At 41.4% G+C, this 20,438-nt stretch overlaps 1 protein-coding gene and 2 long non-coding RNA genes across 45 annotated transcripts in view; 2 read left to right on the top strand and 1 right to left on the bottom strand.

Moving 5' to 3' along the window:
• Positions 1–4,625: 4,625 nt before the first annotated feature.
• Positions 4,626–15,313, bottom strand: LOC131279818 (uncharacterized). Its single transcript, XR_011649728.1, has 2 exons — positions 15,219–15,313; positions 4,626–4,841 (listed from the first exon to the last, which is right to left on the bottom strand). It is a non-coding gene; the product is annotated as an uncharacterized lncRNA (long non-coding RNA).
• On the top strand, positions 10,265–14,029 carry LOC139439621 (uncharacterized). The gene is made up of 3 exons (XR_011649569.1): positions 10,265–10,404; positions 11,239–11,289; positions 11,870–14,029. It is a non-coding gene; the product is annotated as an uncharacterized lncRNA (long non-coding RNA).
• Positions 15,314–18,702: 3,389 nt separating the features above from the next.
• SRRM1 (serine and arginine repetitive matrix 1) overlaps positions 18,703–20,438 on the top strand; it is a 30,864-nt gene continuing 29,128 nt past the window's right edge. For 32 of the 43 annotated variants that reach the window (XM_058304106.2, XM_058304112.2, XM_058304104.2 and 29 more), the window contains exon 1: positions 18,730–18,898. In XM_058304106.2, coding sequence (XP_058160089.1) covers positions 18,878–18,898 — 21 coding nt within the window. In that variant the 5' untranslated portion in view covers positions 18,730–18,877. Of the gene's footprint in view, positions 18,899–20,438 lie in introns of all 43 variants that reach the window. The other 11 variants (XM_071217637.1, XM_071217636.1, XM_071217635.1 and 8 more) reach the window with 7 other exon arrangements.

Genomic DNA, 20,438 nt, shown 5'->3' with positions numbered 1-20,438 from the left:
AAGCAGAACTAGCAACAAGGCCTGGGGGAGAGGAGAGAGACAAGTAGACATTGCCATTATGTCCTGACATGTGAGAAGAATAAAGGACTACCAGCAGCTAGTCCTTGGGGAGAAAAGCATTGCCTGATTGCCCACCGTCGAGCTCAGGGAGAAAGTGAGCCTGCAGGAGAAGGCAGAGATGGGAAGTGCCACCATTGTGCCCTGCCACGTGAGAGGAATACAGGACTACCAGCAGCCAGTCCTTGGGGAGAAAAGCATCACCTGATAAAACGTTGATTTGGACATTTTTCATTTTTCCCAGCCTCAGAACTGTAAGCTTTTTTTTTTAAGGACGTACCAGCAGCTTTTGGCAAACTAAAACAGCCTTAAAGAAGACTGTTATTGTTTTTTTTTATTTTACCTTTCACATGTAAATCTTTAACCTACTGGGAATTGCCTTTGTGTATAGGGTGATCCAATTTCATTTTGTTCAAATGGTTAATCAATTGTCCAAGTGCCACTTTTCCTTTCCCAAGTATCTTTCATGCTACGTTTGTCTTATGTCAAGGTTTTTGTTTTGTTTTGTTTTTTGTTTGTTTTTCAGGCAAGAGAGTAAAGAATTTATTAAGAAGTAACAATACACAATCCAAGATGTGGATTGTGAGCATGCTGCAGGGTAAATTGCCCACATGGGGGCTCCAATTTAGGATTTTAAAACCTTTATTCCTCCCCTTTCACAATCTTGGTGAGGGGCCCCAGCTATTTGCTGTTCTGATGGGTTGCCTTACAATCTTTGCCTGTTAGCTCTCAGGGGCCCAATGAGGAGGCCCATTTGGAATTATCTGTGGCCTCTCTTTGACCCTGGAAAGAGTTCCAAATGGGATCTCGTAGCCAAGGTCTTGTGGGATCTTTCCAGCAGCCTTCCCCTCAGGAGGTTTCCAGGTGGGGTTTTGCAGCCATGTAGTCTGCCTTCCCTCTTTCATTAGCCTTCCTCAACTCCCCACTCAGAGAGTTTACACCCTTATTTTTAAGGGGTAGCTGAAGGGTGATGGTCATTCTTCTGTAGCTACTTCCTGCAGTTATGGGGAGTAGGCCCTGCCTAACAGAGTGTAAACCCTCTGGCTATTCTACTGAGGTTGAGGAAAGACAGGTCCAGCACCATGGTTGGAACTGAATAAAATCCCCACATGAGTATTATCTTATTTTGAAAGGCACTGATTCTGGAAGAAATAAACTTAGAATTTAAGATTCATGGTCCTACTTAAAGGATAAATAAGTGGACCCAAAAAAGGGGGGCCAGCCATGACATACTGAATCACAAGAGAAAGGCCAGTTGCCTTCAGAGGCTGCAGCCTTCCAAGGTTGATGGGGAACAGCATTCTTCCTAGAGTTCTTTTATGCTGTTAGTTAACTCTAAGGAGAGATTGTGGTAGACAAGCTGGGTTTGGTAAAAGTTGACAACCCCAGTTCCCACAGCAGCGTTTATGCCTACAACAGCTAGGAGAGGTATGGAAAGAGGCCCTGCCCTAGACAAACTCACAAAGATGTATAGGCAATAACAAGACAAGCATATTGCAAGCAAAATACCACCTAAAAAGAAGACAAGCGGACACAGAAGAACACACAGCAAAGGGACACTGAAAGCAGACAGCAAGCACAAAACAATAAGGGGGAAGAAATAAATTTTAAAAAAGAGAGAGAGCCATTCCTTTATCTTATAGGCACATTCATTAACTATCTATTTATGTCAGGTTTTAATATACTTGCTGGTCTTTTTCTACAACATACACTATTGTGTTTCCTTGATAAGTTTGTCAATCCCTATACAGATACTACATTGTCTTAATTAATCCAGTAGGGCAAGGCCTCCTCACTCTTTCTCTTCAGCAGTGTCTTAGAGTAGAAATGCTATTCCATTTATCTTCTATTTAAATTTATCCTCTATTTAAATTTCGAAATCAGCTTTCAAGTTCCTCAAAAAACTCTGTTAGGATTTTATTAAATTAATTGAAGATAAAGATAAATCAATTTGTGGAATATTGACATCTTTACAAGTATATAATTCCATTTATGTCTCTCCTGTCCTTTGCGCTATTGTTAACACATCTACATATGTTTTTAAAAAAAAACATATGTTTTATATCTACATATGTTTTTTTTTTTGTTTTTTTGTTTTTTTTTTTTAAAGATTTATTTATTTATTTAATTTCCCCCCCCCTCCCCTGGTTGTCTGTTCTTGGTGTCTATTTGCTGCGTCTTGTTTCTTTGTCCGCTTCTGTTGTCGTCAGCGGCACGGAAAGTGTGGGCGGTGCCATTCCTGGGCAGGCTGCTCTTTCTTTTCACGCTGGGCGGCTTTTCCTCACGGGCACACTCCTTGCGCGTGGGGCTCCCCCACGCGGGGACACCCTTGCGTGGCACGGCACTCCTTGCGCGCATCAACACTGCGCATGGCCAGCTCCACACGGGTCAAGGAGGCCCGGGGTTTGAACCGCGGACCTCCCATATGGTAGATGGACGCCCTAACCACTGGGCCAAAGTCCGTTTCCTACATATGTTTTTAAAAACTCAATTTACAGTTACTTTTGTTGTTCTAAATAGTCATTGGACTTTTCAAGAATTTAAGAACAAAAAATTAGCTTTTTAAAATATTCACCCACTTATTTACCATTTCCCATGTTCTTCCTTCCTTCCTTCCTGTAGATCTGAATTTCCTACTATTATTTCCCTTCAGCTAAGAGAATGCCCTTTAGAATTTCTTGTAGTAAAGGTCTCCTGGTGACAAATCCATTAAGTTTTCATTTATCAGAAAATATCTTTATTTCACCTTTATTTTTGAAAGTTATTTCCACTGGATAGAATTCTAGGTAGACTGGTATTTGTTTTTGTTTTTGTTTTGTTTTGTTTTTGGGTTTCAGCACTTAAAAGATGTAGTTTCATTGTCTTTTGGCCTCCAGTCAGATAAGAAATCACTGTTATTCTTATCGTTGTTCCCTTGTTTATAAGACATGTATTTTCTCTGGTTGTTTTAATATTTCCTCTTGATCTCTGGTTTTCAATAATTTAACAATGATCTTCATATCTATGTTCCTTGGTGTCTGCTGAGCTTCCTGGATCTTTGGGTACTGTCTTTTTAAGTTAAATTTGGAAAATTTTTGGGCTATTTTTTTTTTTTGGCAGGAGTATTTTTATATTTATTCAAGCTGATTGGAAACTTAGAACAGTCATTTCAAAAACTAAAGGATGCTGTAGCTCTCAATTGGCTATTTCTTAAAAAAAAAAATTACCCTATTATTTCTGCCTCTCCTTCTGAGACTCCAAATACTGAAATGTGTCTATGCTAGCAATGCATTAAATCAAGCCTCCATGTTTGAGGTGATCTGTCAGTAATTTGACTGCCTGCTAGAATAAAAATCAACACTCTTTGATGGAAGATAATAGGATCTAGTCTCTATGACATATCATCCACAATGTCTACTATATAATAAAAATTATTAGACATAAGACAAAAAGGAAATTGTGACTTGTAATGAAGAGAAAAATCAGAAAACAGAAAGAGACCACAAAGGACCCAGACATTGGAATTAACAAAGAATCTGAAAAACAATGATAAATTAGTTCAAGAGTTTATAGGAAGGGAAGCAGATGTGACTCAAGTGACAGAGCTTCCACCTACCATATGGGAGGACCTGGGTTCAATCCCTGGGGCCTCCTAGTGAAAACAAAGAAGAGAAAGCATGCCCATTTGGCAAGCCAGTGCCCGTGCAAGGGCCCGTGTGGTAAGCCAGTGCCCCAAGCAAGTGAGTCATGCAGCAAGATGATGATGCATCAAAAGAGAGACAAGGGGACAGTCAAGGTGAAGCACAACAGAAACCAGGAACTGAGGTGGCACAATTGACAGGGAATCTCTCTCCCTATCAGAGGTCTCCAGGATTGAATCCTGGTGAATCCTAGAGGAGAGAAAATGAGAAGAGAAGACAACACAGACAGCAAAAACAACAGAACAGGAAGAGGGAAGGGGGGAAATTTAATATAAATAAATCTTTTTTTAAAAAGTCTATAGGAAAAGATCAACATGGTGGCTTAAGAGATGAGAAATTTCAGGAGAGATCTAGAAACTATAAAAAAGAAACAAATGGAAATTCTAGAACTGAAAATACAATATCTGCAAACAAAATGATTTGGATGGAAGCCAAAAGGAAGCTCTGAGAGTGGCGCAGGACAAAATGGCCCTGTCCCAGAACCTACAGCAGTGGTGCCAGCACCGGGGAGTAGAAGCCAGAGAGGAGTAGAAAGGCCATTTCTGGTTCCTCTACAGTTTTCCTTTAGCTTTTGATGGTGGCTCCCACTGGGCTTTGGCTTACAGTGCACTGAGGGCCAGGCAGCATGGGCAGCAGTCCAGGCACCCCATGCCCCACTGTACCGCAAGCCCACGACATCCCAAGCCTGCTATCCTCACCTCAGCAACTATCACCATCATGGACCAGATGCAAGCATCAAGTGTATGGTGGTGGGAAACAGAACTATAGATGAAAACGTGCCTACTGATCACTTACAAAACTAATGCATTTCCTGGAGAACATATTCCCACTATCTTTGACAACTGTTTTAGTTTGCTAAGCTGCTCAAAGCAGATACCATAAAATGGGTTGACTTTTAACAATGGGAATTTATTGGCTTACAGTTGAGACTGTGAGAATGCCCAAATCAAGGCATCATCAAGACAATGCTTTCTTCCGGAAGACCAGTTACTGATGATCCTGGACTCCTCTGTCACATGGCAGCATCTGCTAGTCTCTCCCTTCTCTTCTGGTTTTGTTGCTTTCAGTTTCTTGCTTCCATGACTTTCTCTTTCTATATTCATCCTGTTTATGAACGATTCCAGTAAGAAAATTAAGACCAACTTTGGGCCATGCCTTACCTGAAGTAACCTAATCAAAAAGTCTTACTTATAATAGATTTACACCCACAAAAAATGGATTAGCTTTAAGAACATGATTTTCTGAGGGTACATACAGTTTCAAACAACCACAACTATTCTGCCAATAATATGGTAGAGGGAAAACTGGTGAATCTGGGCTTATAAAATACAGCTAGATAAGGATATTATGACAGATTATGTCCCATATCCTATCTGCAAACAGATGAATTCTTAATTTGCTTTTTACTTGCGAGTCCTGCATCATTTGAAAGATCCCATGTAAAGTGATATCTTGAAGTGCAGTACTATTATCCTGACTCTCCCATCATTCTAGTGGGAATGAAACTTGATTTTAAAGATGATAAAAGAATGATTGAGAGGGAAGTGGATTTGGCCCAAAAGATAGGGTGTCCGCCTACCACATGGGAGGTCCAAGGATCAAACCCAGGGCCTCCTGACCTGTGTGAAGAACTGGCCCATGAGCAGTGTTGATGCGTGCAAGGAGTGCCATGCCACGCAGGGGTGTCCCCCGTGTAGGGGAGCCCCACACACAAGGAGTGTGCCCCACAAGGAGAGCCACCCAGTGCGAAAAAAGTGCAGACTGCCCAGGAGTGGGGCTGCACACACAGAGAGCTGACACAGCAAGATGACGCAACAAAACAAGACACAGATTCCAGGTGCCACTGACAAGAATACAAGCGGACACAGAAGAACACACACAGCGAATGAACACAAAGAGCAGACAACGGCGGGGAGAGGGGGGCGGGGGGAGAAGGGGAGAGAAATTTAAAAAAAAAGGGAAAGAATTATTGAGAGACTGAAGAAGCTGATCCTCATCATCTATTCCCAGAGTTTAGATGGTAAAGGAGATGAGCGCTGTAAAATATCCAGAATGCTCAGCTCTCACATCAGTAGGGCCTAAAGACAGTATTCAAGGAAGCTATCAGAGCAGTTCTCTGCTCACCCCTCTGAACAAGAGGAAAAGAAAATGCCAACTGTTGTAAATATAAGAGTCCCTCATTCCTTACCCTGTCCCATTTGGAACCTTTGTACATTTTGCTTAAAAATGTTAGACCTATCTACCAGCCATGTGGGATTGAAGCCCCCTCTCAACTGAGAGGTTGAGTGGGCATCACCATCTCAGGGTCCTCAGGATGGAGGAATAACATATGGATTAGAGTGGACTTACTGGTATTCTACTACAGAATTACTGTGACTCTAGCAATGGAAGAAATTACATCATTGATGTGGAGACAGTGGCCATGGGAGTTGTTAAAGGTAGGGAGAGGGAAAAGAAGGTATGATATGGGGGCATTTTTTGGACTTGGAGTTGTCCTGAATGACATTGCAGGGACAGATCCAGGACATCATATATCTTGCCATTACCCACTGAATGGACTGGGAGAGAGTGTAAACTACAATGTAAACTATAATCCATGCTGTGTAGCAGTGCTACAAAATGTACTGATCAAATGCAATGAATGTACCACACTAATGAAAGAAGTTATTGATGTGGGAAAAGTGGGGGATGTGGTGGACAGTGGGGCATTTAGGAACCTCCTACATTTTTTAATGTAACATTTTACATGATCTCTGTATCTTTTAAAAATAAATTAAAAAATATATTTTAAAAATAAGTTGGACCCTTCACAGTCAATGCCAAGGTCTTGTTACAGACTAGTTTTTCCACAAAACCAATTTGAACCCATCTGTAATTTCAAGGCTTTGTTTAAAGTGTAAGAGTTCAAACTTCCACATTCTATTAAAATTTAGTCCTAAAAAACTGATTTGGATGGGATTAACATCAGGTTGAATACAAACAAAGAAATGATAAGTGAACTTAAAAACAGATTGATAGACACCAACTAAATAGAGAGAATAAAAGACTGAAAAAAGACAGAAAAGGAAAGCCGGTTAATGTCCAAAGGGCAATAAAACTAAAATCTTTAGGGTTATCTTTTTTATTAGATAAAATTCACTTGCATGGCTATTAGACAACAATCATTTGCATTTCTCTTAGTTTTCTCTCAGCTAATATCTAGACTTAGAGAGTTGTAAAATGTTTTAATCAATAGTAACTAACTCAAATAAGATATAGTCCTCTAAAGAATCAGATAATCCCTGAGTGGGGCCTGCTAGGCAACGTCTCAGAAAAGAGAAAGGATATGCAATAATCCTTTTTGCGAATGTCCATGTTTTGTAAAGTTTTTTAATGAAAGTTAAGAAATGAGTTAAGACTTCAAAAGAGAGAAATGTGACTTTTCAGAGCTTTCTTTTCCTTCCGTCTATCTTCTCTCTCCTCATACACTTCTATGACACTTTTTAGGCACGTACACTATACTAAGCACTTCACAAATATAAACTTATTCAATCACAGTAAAAGAAAAATTGTCAAAATTGTCCCAAACTTGATCTAGGGAAAAACGCAGAAGCTCCCTTCTAGGAAAAAACAATAGCATTCTTGAGAAAATGCTTAAGCAATATTCTGGTGAACTTTAATTAGATTAAGACTTATTCTGGAAAAACAGAGACTCACCCATCCAATTAACTTTTTTTTTTAACACAATTTTTTAAAGATTTATTTTATTTATTTCTCTCCTCTTCCCCCTTGTTGTCTGCTCTCTATGTCCATTTACTGTGCGTTCTTCTGTGTCCATGGAAACTTTATCTCTTTTTTGTCGCATCATCTTGCTACATCAGCTCTTTGTGTGTGCAGCACCACTCCTGGGTGGGCTGCGTTTTTCTCATGTGGTGCGGCACTCCTTAAAGGGTGCACTCCTTGCACGTGGGATGCCCCTGATTGGCAGGGCACTCTTTGAGCACAGCAGCAGTGAGTGTGCGCCAGCTTACTACACATGTCAGGAGGCCCTGGGTATCTAACCCTGGAACCTCCATATGGTAGGCAGATGCTCTATCAGTCGAGCCACATCCGCTTCCCAATTGACTTTTATCTAACTATCAATCAAGAGTCTAGCAATCCTGAACCAGTACTTTTTCCCTTTCCTTTTTTTTTTAAGATTCATTTTTATTTCTTTCTCTCCCCTTCCTCCCCCCACCCTCCCCCGGTTGTCTGTTCTGTGTCCATTCGCTGTGTGTTCTTCTGTGTCCGTTTCTATTCTTGTCAGCAGCACCAGGAATCTGTGTCTTTTGTTGCGTCATCTTGCTGTGTCAGCTCTTCGTGTGTGCGGCGCCACTCCTGGGCAGGCTGAACTTTCACGATGGTCGGCACTCCCTGTGGGGCGCACTCCTTGCACGTTGGGCTCCCCTACGCGGGGGACACCCCTGCGTGGCATGGCACTCCTTGTGCACTTCAGCACTGCGTGTGGGCCAGCTCCACACAGGTCAAGGACGCCCTGGGCTTGAACCACGGACCTCCCATGTAGTAGACAGATGCTCTATCCATTGAGCCAAGTCCGCTTCCCCTTTTTCCCTTTCCTGATCTCCTCTAACAATGATTATCTACCCATTTGCTTTTTCCATAGTAAGAATAAATTTTTTATTTCACATATTAGAAACTTTTCCTTGCAACAAAATTATAATAAAATTTTGACATGTGATCATAACTAAATTGTCTGTAAAATTTCATTTTTTTTAACATAGCAACCCAAGAGATCAAAATATGATTCTACTCTCCTATCCCAAAAAGGCTTTTGTGGGATTAAAGTCCAAAAGACTTCCCTTTCCTGGGAGTAGACCTCAAGGCCAAAACTATATGGTGGGCATGATACACCTGGCTAGATTCACAGAAGTCTATTAGACTTTGTCTTCTGTTCAGACCAGCATGACCATAGGGGCCATCTGTCAAAGTGGCAGAATATGGTCAAAGATTTGTGTGAGAGGGATTTATAATCAAGAAGAAATGTCCCTGGTCTTATTGTCAACCCTGAACGTTTAACACTACCACCATAAAAAAAAATTTAAAAAAAGGATTGTTGTTAATGAAACCAGCCAGGGCTGAGGAGAAAAGAAAAGAAGACTGCCATGACTGCTCATGGAAAGAAGACTGCCAGACAGAGCTCAGACCTTGGGTGCCAGGTCTTTGAACAGCTTAGAAGGTTGGAACTGATGCCTAATAAACTAGGGGTGGGAAAATGAGCACTGCTGCTTGTAATGGATCAAATTTGGAACCACTTTGTTCATTCTGTTCCTTATCTCGTGCATTCCTATAGGTGGGAACAGTTCTTGTCAAGGAACAAAAGCAGACTGTCCAAAACTTTGAGGAGCTGTAGCTGAAGGGAGGTATTTAGTAGTAGTCTCCAACAGTGAGAGTGTTTGCCTCCCACACTTTGGTGGGCAGAGGCTCTTGTTAACTCTGAAATTTGAGAGAAGACACTTTGATGGCTCAGCTTGGCAGTCTTTCCAGAGCCAGACTGGAGAAATTGTGTTTACTCCACAAAAAAAAAAAAAAAAAAAAGGGGGGGTTGGGCTATATGTAGAAGGAGCCTCTGAAGGAAATAGTAAACACTGACCTTTCTTTGTGGAAGTCTGCAAAATTTATGAGGGGAAAACTGATACAATGACATAAATTTTCCTCAGAGCCTAAAGCAGAGGAATCTGGCTTAAGGGATCAGCTTTCATGGTTTTCTCTGTATTGGAAAATCAGGAGATGGGTGAGGGAGAGAAATCTTCAAAAGGCTGAAGAGACTAAACTAAGATATTTAATTTTAAAGAGCAGAGTTAAAGGGACTGAACAGGGATTTTTGGAGAGGAAGAGGCAGCAAAGCAGCTGCAAGCATGAGAGAATTGTAGAGAAGCAGACAGAATTGGATTCTCTGCTGGTTTTTGAAAAGTATAATTGGAATTTGAAATTAATTTTTATTTTTTTACTTCTGGACTGTTTATTTAATATGATACTAGAACTAGGGAATAAAGGATCCCAAGATTTATTAGGATTATTCAGATACTTAAAACAGAGAAGCATCCCTATTCACACCTTTACCATCATTTTTTCAACAATTCAACAATTTATTGAATAGTTACTATGTCTGTATTAGTCAGCCAAAGGGGTGCTGATGCAAAATACCAGAAATTGGTTGGTTTTAAAAAGGGTATTTATTTGGGGTAGGAGCTTACAGTTACCAGATCATAAAGTATAAGTTACTTTCCTAACCAAAGTCTATTTTCATGTGTCAGAGCAAGATAGCTGCTGACATCTGCAAGGGTTTAGACTTCCTGGGTTCCTCTGGGCTCAGCTCCTCTGTTTTCTCCACAAGGTCAGCTGTCGACTATGAGACTCTCTAGACTTTGCATCTCTCCACAAGGTCAGCTGTAAACTATCAGGTGAACGGCTCTGTCTCTCTGCCTGGGGTTTCTGCCATGTCGAAGGAGCCATCTTTACTCTTCTGTGTTCTTCTCCTGGCTCAGGTCCTCTCTTTCCAGAGTTTGCTTCTGTTTCCTCTGCGTGCTGACTTCCTGAGGCTCCAGCTTAAGACTTCAGCATCAAACTCCAACATCAAAACTCCAACATCAGAAACCCTCAACTCTGTCGTTTGCCTTGTCTTTTATCTGTGAGTCCCCACCCACCAACGCCCTAATGAAATTGCCCAATCAAAAGCCCTAATCATAACTTAATCATGCCCAGGTACACACCAGATTACAAACATAATCCAATATCTATTGGAATTCATAACCATATCAAACTGCTACAATGTCCAAAGCTCTCTGGAAATTTGCAATCAAGTAAGGACAGTTTTCAAATGGAAGATAATGACAACTAAAACATTAAAGAAATGTTTCTCAAAGTGAGGTCCTATCAGAATTTCCAGTAAATGCTTATTAAAAGTGCAGATTCCTGCATTCCACATAGATCTGAACTCTGGGGATGGGGCCAAGAATCTATTTTTCTGAGGCTCCCCTGACTCATTGTCCTGCAGAACTGGGATAAAGCAGGAAGGACCACTCAGATATATAGGGTGAAATAATCTACAAAGGCTAGAGTAAGTTCCATATCTGAAAGTCTCTTTAAATGTTGAAGGAAAATTAAAAGTCAGCTTCCAGGAAAGAATGACAATCCCCATGTTTCAAAGCTATAGGGTATCTAAGATATATAGTGAACTGTTTTATATCCACTCCATTAGCTGTAACATTTATTGATGGAAACAGATGTATAGCTTTTTAAAAATGTTATTATTTTTTAATTATAAGAATATTTTACACAAAAAATTAACCAATATAAAACATCTAATCTATCCATTCTAGACCAAACTTCCTAATAGTACACCTAGCACATTTATATATACTATACTTCTTTGGGATAGGATTAAAGGCCACACTGAGTGGGCACCTATGATGGCCTATTAGTTTGCCTTGTAGGTATAAAAGCTCCTTTGCTCTTTTCCCAGCTGCTTCCTGTCTTAGAAGAGTGGAGGAATAAAAGCTACTCTACAGTGGAAGTAAGTATCATGGAGCTAGGAAAGCGCTATAATTTTATATTCTATAAAAGGCTTCCTTTCTGTGAAAGATTTCCCTAGGGATGATGATTTCCACACCCTTTCTATTTCTAACTGACATATTAGTAAACACCAATATGTTGATTCTAGATATGATTATTGCACGATGGCTCAGTCACTCCCACTCATCTGGCCGTAGGTTAAATGTAGGCGAACCAACATGTTGATGTTGATAAGACATGGTGACTTCCTGGAAAATCGACTTCATGAACTAGAATTGGGACATTCAAGTCATAATTCTTATACGGAATATTCTACTCCTGGCATAAGGGTCTTTATCTATCGCCCAGGAGTCACTGGACTACAACCCTTCAGTAATTCCACAGGATTTACATAAGAGAAGGTTTATATGCAAATTTATATTTTGCTGAGTGGTTCCCTGCGTCTGGCCTAGCCAGCTCTACATTTACAAGACAATATGGTAAGGACTATGCCCAGCTAGGGAATTTGGGTTCAAGAGCTGGAGATAAAAAGACCACTAAGAATACTGAGTATTAATGCTCACTCAATTTTTTTTTTTTAGGTACGGGGGCCAGGAATTGAAACTGGGACCTAGTATGTGGGAAGCCAGTGCTCAAACCACTGAGCCACATTGGCTCCCCAATGCTCATCCTTAAATGAAGTCAAGGATTATTTGTATCACACCACTTATGATCACCACTGCCAGAGTGGTTCCGGGTCTGAAGGTGGAGAAAACTGACCTAAACCTTTCTGGTTTTCCCTTCCTCTCACAGAGGTTTGGGCACAAACTTGTACGCAGTCTCTAGAAAGATTAAGGAAGGAATGTTTACTCATTCACCAGTAGGATAAAGTCTGTCTATACTTTCTCCCTCCAGCTATTTTCTTGACACCCATAGAAATGCAAAGTCATTTGTAAAGTTGTAGTCTCAACTCTCTCTCTCAGCAGATGGACCAAGCCCTGAAAGTGAGTGCTGCCATATGCTGGCTGTGTGAGTTTAGGCAAATAGCTTCTCTTGCTGAAGCCAATTTACTCTTCTATAAAATGGGGATAATACCAATTAGTTCATGTGCTTAAAGCACTTATCAAAAAGCCTGTCATAATACACTCCCCTCAAAAAATGTCATTTGCTATAATTATAAGATCCACTACAAAAGAAAGATACAGTCATCTAATACAGTAAGAGGACCCTGCTGCTGGTCCCAGCAGCTCCGGTGCCAGGAGAAGCTGCAGCAGCCAACAGCCCGGCTTGGTAAAGGCGCGCCATGTCCCGCAGCATCACCAAGGTGCACAAGAGGAAGGTCAGCTTGGCCAAAGCGGGGCGGGAGAAGGAGCCCAAAAGTTGGTGGCAAGGCTATCTGCTAAAACTGCTGCTCCTGGGAAAGTGGAAGTGAACTCAAAAAAGGCTGCAGGAAAGGATAAACCTTCAGACAAAAAAAGTGCAACCAAAAGGAAAAAGGGGAGCAAAGGGAAAACAAGCTGAAGTGGCTAACCAAGAAACTAAATAAGATTTACCTGCAGAAAATGGAGAAACTAAAAATGAGAAGAGTCCAGCCTCTGATGAAGTAGGAGAAAAAGAAGTCACTCTGGTTAATATCATATACCATGTCTTACCAGCGGTCCCTGCTTCTCCCTTCTTGTACAATCCAGAGGAATGTTTTTATCAGCTATTTTGTAAATCCACGTTTTTTAGTAGCTCTAGAAGAAATATTTTTAAAAAGGAGATTGGAATCCCACCTCATCACATTTTTTTAACTGTAAATGCTTTTTTTAAAGAGAAGAAATCATTTGCTGTTTTTTTTTTTTTTTTGGTACAACCAGAAAATAGTGGGATATTGAATATGGGAGGCTTCGACTGTCTTATGTGTTAACATTCCACTAGGTGGGGCTGGCAGTTTTTATACTCTATAATACAACACATACTAAATGGTGATTCAGAATCAAAGTCATGCATTTAATATGTGTTGAACATTTTAAATTACTTCTATTCCCATGTTTTTTAGTAGATGTGTTTCTTAAAACCACTCCCTCATCTTAGCTTTCCGTCAGAAACATCTTTAGTCATGGTAGTCCAGTTTTTCTAATAACTTTGTTACGTGCTGTAAAGGATTGGAAATGTGAGTATGTAATGTGTATGGTATTAAATTGTGAATTAGTGGGACTTAAAGATGTAACAGCTTATCAATATTTGAAGATATTGGTACTTGATATCCTCTTAAGGAAAACTTGCCTCCAAATTTTAAGTTGGATAGTCATTGTAAAAACTTTGGTACATGCATTAAGAATTGTGTACAAATTGTTCATAACATCTGTGCTGATCTTCAAAACAACCAAAATCTCAATTATGAAAGAAAAAATAAATACAGTTAGGAATGTAGACATAGACAGAAGAGGAATTCTCCCAATTATGGCTCTTCATTGCCCATTTGATGGGCATTAATCTTGTTCTTCAGCCCTTTTGTAAAAAATATATATGCCAACACAATGCCTGAATATAACATTTGTAGGGGGTCTTTCTTTGGGATGGAGAGCAAAGCAGACCATTACATTTTTCTTTCATGCCTATTGCTATTATCTTCCTAGTTATATTCGAAGTTCATCCAGTACCATCTTGAACTTCCTTTGTACCATCTAAAAACACCATGCTGAATTCATCAAATGCAGTGAATGTGCCACACTGATGAAAGAGGTTGTTGATGTGGGAGGAGTGGGGTTGGGGTGGGGAGTGGGGTATCTGGGGACCTCTTATATTTTTTAATGTAACATTTTGTGTGATTTAAGTATCATTAAAAAAAGACAATAAAAAATTTGCTAAAAAAAAATATATAAACTACATCAAGCATAGTGTATTTAAATTAAAGATTTGCATAGCCAACACAGAATGACATGATTTTAAGCAAGAGACATATTTTTATTATTCTGGCCTCTGAGTCTAGAATTCATAATATGGTGGTTTGGAGATGTATGTACCCCAGAAAAACATGTCCTTAAACTTAATCCATTTTGTACATGTATACCCATTGTATGTAATATCATTTTTTTATGTAATAAAGGAAATTTACTGACTCACGTGAAAAACAAACACACACACACAAAAAAAACACCACGCTGAGCACACAGTAAGGGCTCAGTAAAAACCAGCCAATCAAATCATATGCCCTTGTGACAGTTTACTTATTTCAAGTAACACGTCCTTCCAGAAGATGTATTTTATCCTTAGAGGGTAGAGCACCATCTAGTGATTGGTGATTAGACTAGGAAAGTGCACAATGCAGAAAACACTAAACTGCTACCTCCAAAGCTCTCTTTCTCTTTTTTAGGAGGTACCAGGTATTGAACCCAGGAACCTTGGACATGCTAAGGAGGCGCTCAAGCACTAAGCTATACCCACTCCACATATCCAGATCTTATATATCTGCTACTTAATATACAGGAACAACTAGAAATCTTATACTGTGACAGCATGGTATGCTGATGATAAATAGAATTTATAATTCTCCTTTATTGCCAAGTGATTTCTGACCCTTAATGAATTATCCTTATAGTGAATATAATTGTTGGTAGAATGAAAAACAGTAAATAAAACTGTCATGCAATTATCATTGGCAATGGACTAAACATGGAGAAGGTCAAGAGGGATTCAGGAATCCTATGCATCTATTTAGTATGAAAAATATGTAGTATAATGACTACAGGGGCTCTCTAATGTTTAAAATCTATTTTTCCTACACTATAATGTCAGACTTTAAAAATTTTACTACTAAAACTTTAACAATAAAATTGTAATTATATTCATACATTCTGATTCCAGACCATGGGGACAGAATGTATAAAACAGTCCTGAGAGGAAAGAATAAAGTCCAGTCTAGATTTGGAAGTGCACAGCTCCCATAATTATATATTTTCAACTTACAAATACTGTGGTATACCGCCTCCAAGATGGACCCCAGTGATCCTTGCCTGTTAGTATTCATATCCTTGTGTAGTCACCTCCAACACTAAATAGGGATGACCTGTATAAACATTAGGATACTGTGAAAATGTTGGTGTGTGATTTCTGAGGTTAGGTCATAAAAGACATTGTGGCTTCTGCCTTGTTCTCCCTTGGATCACTTGCTCTGGGGGAGGCCAGCTACCAAGCTGTAGGACCCTCAAGCAGCCCTACAGAGATGTCCACATGGCAAAGAATTAAGGCTTTTTGCCAATAGCCATGTGAGTGAGCCATCTTGGAAACAGAACCTCCAACCCCAGTCAAGCCTTCAGATAACTGTAACTTAGGCCAATATATTGACAGCCAGTATATTGAAGCTAAGCCAGAACCACCCAACTAAGCTACTCTGGATTCCTAACTCACAGAAGCAGTGTGAGATAGGAAAGTTTATTTTTTTAAGCTGCTAAAATTTAGAGGTAATTTGTTATGCAGCAATAGATAACTAATACTCATTGATGTGTCCAAGACACCCTCCAGAGCAAAATGCATCAGCCTCTATCTATTAGTCATTTTCATGTCAGCTACTGGATTGTTTTAGTTCATAAGCTTTTTTGGTAAGTTTGTGCTTAGTTCTTGAGGTATGGAAGTACACAGTTCCTGGAATTATATATTTTCAACTTAGTTTCTGAGGCATTTTACAAAGATTGTTAGCCCTGTTATAGCCAGGAAATACAAAATGAGAACTGAAAGGAAGAGGCACACGCTGGAAACAAGAGATGTTAACAAAAGCTGAGAATGGTGAGAAAATTACAAAAGCTATACCAGCCTAAAGGATGAGTCATTTTCAGTAGGAGTGACTCTGAAGGACAGAGCATATTTCCTACTTTAGGAAGGTTGGCCAAAAATGGCTTGTCTGAGGTGACATTTTGAGCCACATCTTCATCACTTTAGATTTACCAACATACAGACCTATTCATAATTAGAGAAGTGTCTATAGTTCAGTGACTATAGCTTAGAAGGAGAAGGGAGAGGATTTACAGCCTAGATGGGGAAGGGAGAGGATTGACTCATGTGATGAGCTTAGAGAAGGGAGCAGTGACCAAATCATCAGGGGCTTTATGGCCACAATAGCTAGTTTGGGTTATTTGGGGATTCAACCCAGGACCTTGTACACGTGAGGCATGCTTTCAACCACTGAGCTATACCTGTTCCACACACTGCAGAGTTTTAAATTGAAAAAGGACAGGATCAAGATTATCATTTTAGAAAAAATCATTGTGAATATAGATAATAGGTTGTTGCAATGATTCACACAATAATCCAATTGCCTAAATTAAAGAGGTAATGGGCCTACAGGTAAGTAAACAGATTCACAAGCTAAAAAGAGAAGCAAAAAGCAAGATTTGGGGGGTGACTTAGAATGTGAGGAAGACAGAATAACGATAGCAGGGATTAAAGTTGACTCAATCACAGAAAGTTGAGGGTGAGTGGAATAAGATGAATTAAGTTTAAGACATGCTGAATTTGAGGTACCCACAGGATACCCAAATAAACATTTCTAACAGGAAGCTGAAAATATGGGTCAAGGATAGACCTGTGCCTAAGATATATAGATTTGGGAGGTGAAAGGTAATTGAAACCAAGAGAGTACAGATAGATCATCTGTGCTGAGGGAAAGGAAAAAAGTTGTCAATGACAGAACTAAAAGTAAAACCAGGATTTACAGGATTCATAGGAAAGAAACAGACAGTGAGGATAAAACAAAATGGCTAGAACCATAAAGAATAGTCAGTAAAATGTGGGACACTGATTTCATAGTTCTACCTAGTCAAGTGGCTTATTCTGCAGAGCCCTTGAGGTAATCATATCCCCCTCTTTGACCCTGACAAAGCTTTCATTCCTTCACTCAACTCGTTTTCATCGGGTCTGTACTACCTGCCAGACACTGTTCAAGGTGCTAGGGACACATCAGTGAAAACAGACAAAAAGTCCTGTCTTTATCGTGTTTAAACAATAAACAAGCATTTAAAATATGTAAACATATATTAAAAGGTGGCAAATGCTATGGAAAAATTAGAGTAAGGGGCATTAGGGATGCAGAGAGGGAGTGCAAGCAATTTTCAATGGGGAAGTACAGGTAGGCATCATGGAGTAGGTGACATTTGAATATAAATTTGATGTTTGCCAAGTAGATATCTGGGGGTAGATTCTAGACAAAAGTTATAATCAATGCAAAGTCCCTGAGGCAGAAGGTGTGGAAGTTCAAGCAGTGAGCAGGGTTAAGATACTAGATGAGGTCAGAGAGGAAATGGTGGGGGAGAAGGAGCATAAGGTAAGATTTTGGCTTTTACTCAGAGAAAAATAACGAACCCCTGGAAGGTTTTTGAGTAGAAGAGTGGTATGTTTAACTGAGGTTTTCTAATAGGATGGCTCTGACTGCAATATTTAGAGCAGATACTAAGTGGCAAGGGTAGAAGCAGGAAGACCAGTTAAGAACCTACTGCAGAAGCTCAGGCAAATGATGCCTCCCTTTCAGCCGTACGGGGCACTTCCTTTGGTTTGGAAGTGGGATGTAAAGGAAAGCGGAGTCAAAAATACCACCAGAGTTTGTGTGCTCAACTAAAGGAATTTGTCAACTGACACAAGATTGATTTGGGGAAAATCCAGGTTTTTAATTGTTGGGGGGGATACATGAGAAGGCCTTTCTGAGAAAGCGACACTTGTTTTCTCTCAGAAAAGCCAGGAAAGCACTCAGTGAAAAATCGGCAAAGTGCATCCAATCCCGGAAGCCCTCGCAGGCAAAGCGAAGGTACTGAGGAGGTACAGAGCTGGGCAAGGCAGGCCAAGGCCACGAGCCCCGACAGCCTGGAGCTCAGTTGCTTCTCCCCGTCAGATCCCCGGCCCCGACTCGCAGCCGCAGGGCCAAGGCTCTCTCATATCTTTCCTGCCCCTTAATGTGATTATCTGGAAGCTGAAACCGAAACTAATCTAATGGACACTTAGGAGCTTCTTTAAAGGAAAAAAAAAGTTTTGTGCCGGGGAGGAAGGATCCAGAAAATTGGTCTGGAATGCAGATTTCAATTATACTGCCTAGTTCGGACTTAATCGGTAAACTCGTAAAACCACCATATTCACGACTCTTATAATGACTGGGAAGGCCGTAGCTCTCCTATTTGCACACGAGCCGCTCACCAGCGTCACTCTGAGGTAACAGCCTTTTTCTTCAATCGCTTTTTGGAGCCCCAGGGCGGGAGGCCTCCTCGACTACGGGCCGAAGGATGGGTCACATTACGATGCGCGGACGAGGCTAGTCACGCGCCACAAAAGGATTCTTAGAGGGAGGCGGTCCGATGACTATCCCTCTTCTTCCCATTGGCTGAGTTGCGAGACTCGCGTCCTCCATTGGCTACTGGGACCCTCCGAGTCCTACAGCAGGCGCCCCCCCCCCCAGGGCGCGCGTGCGCACGCGTGGCGAAGCCTCATCGCACTGAGCAGGCGCAGCCTCGTGTCCGCTGGAGGGGGCAGCGAAAGCGACGCGCGTTGCGTCCAGGCGCTCGGCTTTCCCGCTGCCAGTCCCTCCCTCCGTCGCGGCGGCGCGGTGCACCTTGGGATAGGGAGCGATCTCCGAGCGAGGCGGCAAGATGGACGCGGGATTCTTCCGCGTAAGTAGAAGCGCGGGGATCTGGTGTTAGGTGAGGGGCCTATCGGGGAGGCCTAAATTCGGGACTGAGTAGCCAGGGAGGGGAGGCTTCGAAAATTCCAGGGGCTCCCAGTTCCGGCGGACGCTCCCTCCTGCCCTCCGGCGGAATCCGGTGCGCCCCTGCGCAGTCTCCTCCTCTGGGATCGTCCCCCCTACGCGGCGGCGACGGTCGCCGGAAAATGGCGGCGGGAATGGGCTGGAGTGGTCCTTCGTCGTCTGCCCTCTTGAAAGGGCCTGCAGGTCGAGCGCTGCGCGCGCCGCCGGGTCCTGGGGCCTAGTGGAGCCGCGAGGAGGAAGTCCCTAGGGGGGAGGCTAGAGGGAAGCCTGGCGGAGGGAGGACAGTAGAGAGAACGGATTGGGGGTACCGCCCCAGGAGATTGGCTCAGACGGAAGAGAACAGAAAACAGCCTTAGGTGCTTCTCTTGAAAAAGCGGGCGCTTCGCCTCCCACCCCGCGTTTTCCACGGTCCTCTCCCCTAGTCCTAAGCCTTCGCGAAGGCCCCGGGTCAGAGTTCGCGAGCGCTCCCGCCCGACTTGGGGAGCTCAGATAATACTTATAATAATATAGTTAGAACGTTTGAATCTGAGAATTTTGAGGGCAGGGTGTACGTACAATAAAACGGTGTGTGCATGTGTGGAGGCAGGGTCTTAGAGTGAAACTCCTCCATCACCGTTTGTTATACTCTTTTGGAGTCGGCTGGAGAAAGGGAGATTCTTAGCAACCCTTTAGGCTGCCCACCTATCTCTTGCGGGCGACGAAGTTACCGCTTCGTACTTGTTCCCCAGGATCCGGACTTGATCGGGCGCTTGCTGAGGCCCGCATGTCCCACATGCCACTCCCAAATGCCACTCTTGTAGGAAGTTAGCACCCGGTTTAGGTCTAGATGATTAGGAAGTAACATCAGGAAGACAATAGTTAAGCACCTATAGATCCCATCAGTTTTCAAACTTGTAATGCAGAAAGATCATATAGAGACTGTTGGTCTATGCCAAAATCTACACTTGATGTAATGTAAGTTGGCTCTCTGCAGTTCGTGCATGTGTTTTTAAAGAAAAAATCGGAAGAGGGGAAAGCCTAGACGTTAATAAAGATTAATTTCGACACTTCAAACTGGGCATCAGAAATTACATTATTCCAAGATTTGACTTAAAAAATGAGTTACTTGACTGTTTGTATGTTAGGCAGACAATACTATAGTTAATTATGGAATCATGGTTTCAAATGAGAAAGTTTATCAAATTAGTACATGGCTGGTGAGCTGCCCATTCTGTAATTTACAGCAAAGTATTCTGTAGTAAATTGTCAATATTCTCTGTTGTGCACCAGTAGCATTTGACACAAAAATAAAAGTCTTCTCTTGGTTATGGCAAGTGTTTTCTGGGAAAAGGAGTTCCAATTTCAAAAGTGCAAGGTGTTTGATATATAATTGTATGAGTGACGTTTGCTTTTGGTATTGGTAAAAAGTGCAGTTTTTTATTTTGTGCCCACAATTCCTTGGAGTA

Source organism: Dasypus novemcinctus, chromosome 9 (assembly GCF_030445035.2).
Source record: "Dasypus novemcinctus isolate mDasNov1 chromosome 9, mDasNov1.1.hap2, whole genome shotgun sequence".
In the NCBI taxonomy this organism is placed as follows: domain Eukaryota; kingdom Metazoa; phylum Chordata; class Mammalia; order Cingulata; family Dasypodidae; genus Dasypus; species Dasypus novemcinctus.
The sequence above is the reverse complement of the archived record's forward strand: the minus strand, read 5'-3'. Positions and strand labels throughout refer to the sequence as shown.